The following is a 2,500-nucleotide window of genomic DNA, read 5'->3' as shown; positions in this document are numbered from 1 at the left end:
GATTCAATGTTGACCAAAATGCTTTGTACCAGACACTGTGTAAAGCCTTTTTAAAATCGATGAACTCATGATAAAACTTCTGGTTGTGTTGGAGGTAGTTTTTCCATTATCATTCTGAAGTTTAAAAAATTGTTCTGCTGTACTGAAGCCTGCTTATTCTTCTGCAATGATTTTCTGGGCCTGTGGTCTGAGCCTATTTAGGATTATTTGGAGCATTACTTTGCCGCAATGACTGGTGACTCTTATTGTACGGTAGTTTTGGTATTGCTGTAGGTTGCCTTTCTTTGGAAGTGTGATCACCAGCGATTGCGTTCTAGGTTTCGGCCACAGTCCTGTATGCCAGATGTTGTTGCAGATACGATAGAACATGTCTATACCTGAGTATCCTCCTGCTTTCACCAGCTCTGCATTAATGTTATCGACTCGTGCTTCTTTGCCTAGTTTTAGAGCTGCAACTGCTGCGATTACTTCTCCTGGTAGGATTCTGTCTTTGGCCTTGTCTGTTGATTGAGGGACATTTAGAATATTTGGGTCTCCTGTACGTTTGAGAGAATAATTGCTGCAGAAACACTACTATGCAACTTGTCTTTAGATTCGTGTAATCAGTGCTAGCGTTTCTTGAGCGTCCGTAGATCTACTCGTTTGTGTGGCTTTTTTCGGCGTACTGTTCCTTAGTTTCAGTTCATGATGATGGGTTCGGACTTTTAGGAACAAGCTCGCTGTGTAGTCAACAGTGTGGCAGTAGCAGTCTGAACTTTTCAAGCACTGACTGCAAGGGAGGTTTTATAGCTTTGTTTTAAAATGCTGTCTGACGTTTCCTTTCTCTTTTAAATGTATGTTTTTTGCCCCCAACGACACTTTACATGTGTATGTGTGCCGACGCAGAGGAATCAGGCGCTCATCAGTTGTTTAAAAAAAAATAGCAAATGCAGCTATTGGTATCATCTCAAAGCTTGTTTATTTGTCTTGCTTACCTCAAATAGATATAAACATATTTGTGATTAAACGGAATGGGGGTCAGAAGTAAAATAAACGAGAATATGGCAACCTAAATGTGATGACTTTCAAAGCTAGAGTGTCCTAGACAAATGCATTTTTAAATTTATTTTTAGTGCATTTAATCAACGTTTTTCAAAAACATCAATAGAGAAATGTGTCTAGAAATGGACGTAAAAGGTGCTGAGCAAAAAACTAAACAAAACAAAACAACAACCCCCGCTCCCCCCCCCCCCACACCGAAAATTCGACCCACCAACCACCACACAATCTCCAACGGCCAGAACAAATACCGGTTTATTTAATTTCATTATTTTTTTACGAATGCCTAATTTCAACACGGTGCCTCTCATGTTTTCTTTCCCCAAAGAAGCTTGCATTGTGTTTAAAAAGTAGCTTTAAAATTATTTATAGTCTCACAGGCTCTACAAAGAGCAACAACAGCAGCAACAGCAACAGCAACAACAACAGCAACAACAACAACAACAACAACAACAACAACAACAACAACAACAACAACAACAGAAACAACGACAAAAACAAAACAAAACAAGACTTATGTCTATAAAACAACAACTCAGTGAATGCGTTCTCTCTCCTGACCCTGCTCTCCAGGTGGCGACACTTCAAGCCCGGAACCTCGACAGGCGTCAAGCCAAGCCATGTCCAGATGGTAACTTTGAACAATGTCACACATTCTTAGACACACATTATAATAATATGTATATCAACGTACCAGGTTCAAACCTTGTCTGTGCTGGAATGTCCAAGTTTTTGTTCTTCTTGTTCTTGTTCTTCTGCGTTTAATCTTCTCTCTTTTTAAGTAAAAAGACAAAAATCGTTTTACAAACTAAACCAAAACAAACTCAGTTTCCTTCTTCCCCCATAACCGTGATCATAATGTGGGTGAGATATCAAACACCAAGTCTTCTCTGATAAGGACGCCAAATTTTGGAGGTCCCATATTTCGGAGATCCTGTATGCACGTTGCACCCATTAAAGATCCCTGCAAATTTCAAAATTCAAAACCTCCCTACCATAAAAATGTCCCTATCACATCTGAAAAAACAACAAAAAAACAAACAAACAACAAAACAAAACCACACGCTTACACCTTCCTTGATTCCAAACGTATTAACGACGCATATTGACCCCTCCCTTATGCTATGCATCTCCAGTTTCATCTGCTTTGTGTTTCAACCCATCCCTCTCTCTTTGCAATCTCGTCTCATCTCATCTCATCTCATCTCTCATCACCAGACTGTGAACATCTACCATTAGAGATTGCATTCGTGATTGACGCGAGCGCCAGCATCTGGCCCCAGAACTTCACCATCGGTCTCTGGTTCGTTCAGAATTTCGTGGACAAGTTCAACATTGGTCAGGATAAGGTGAATGATTTTGCTTGTTTATTAGTGTTTGTACACGCCAGGGTGTACGTGTTGTTTTGTTTCGCATTGTGTTGTGTTGTGTATGTGTTTGTATGTGTGTGTGTGTGTGTGTG

At 40.1% G+C, this 2,500-nt stretch overlaps 1 protein-coding gene across 1 annotated transcript in view; it reads left to right on the top strand.

The window, feature by feature from the left end:
• The window catches only part of LOC101850880 (collagen alpha-1(XXI) chain), a gene marked incomplete at its 3' end in the record, with an annotated part of 5,599 nt that extends 3,212 nt beyond the window's left edge, over positions 1 to 2,387 (top strand). Inside the window, 2 exon segments of the mRNA XM_013081208.2 lie at positions 1,612 to 1,669; positions 2,257 to 2,387. Coding sequence (XP_012936662.1) covers positions 1,612 to 1,669; positions 2,257 to 2,387 — 189 coding nt within the window.
• Between the last annotated feature and the right edge of the window lie 113 nt (positions 2,388 to 2,500).

This window comes from Aplysia californica, unplaced genomic scaffold (genome assembly GCF_000002075.1).
Source record: "Aplysia californica isolate F4 #8 unplaced genomic scaffold, AplCal3.0 scaffold00121, whole genome shotgun sequence".
NCBI lineage: Eukaryota > Metazoa > Mollusca > Gastropoda > Aplysiida > Aplysiidae > Aplysia > Aplysia californica.
This window is presented reverse-complemented; position numbering and strand designations above follow the sequence as displayed.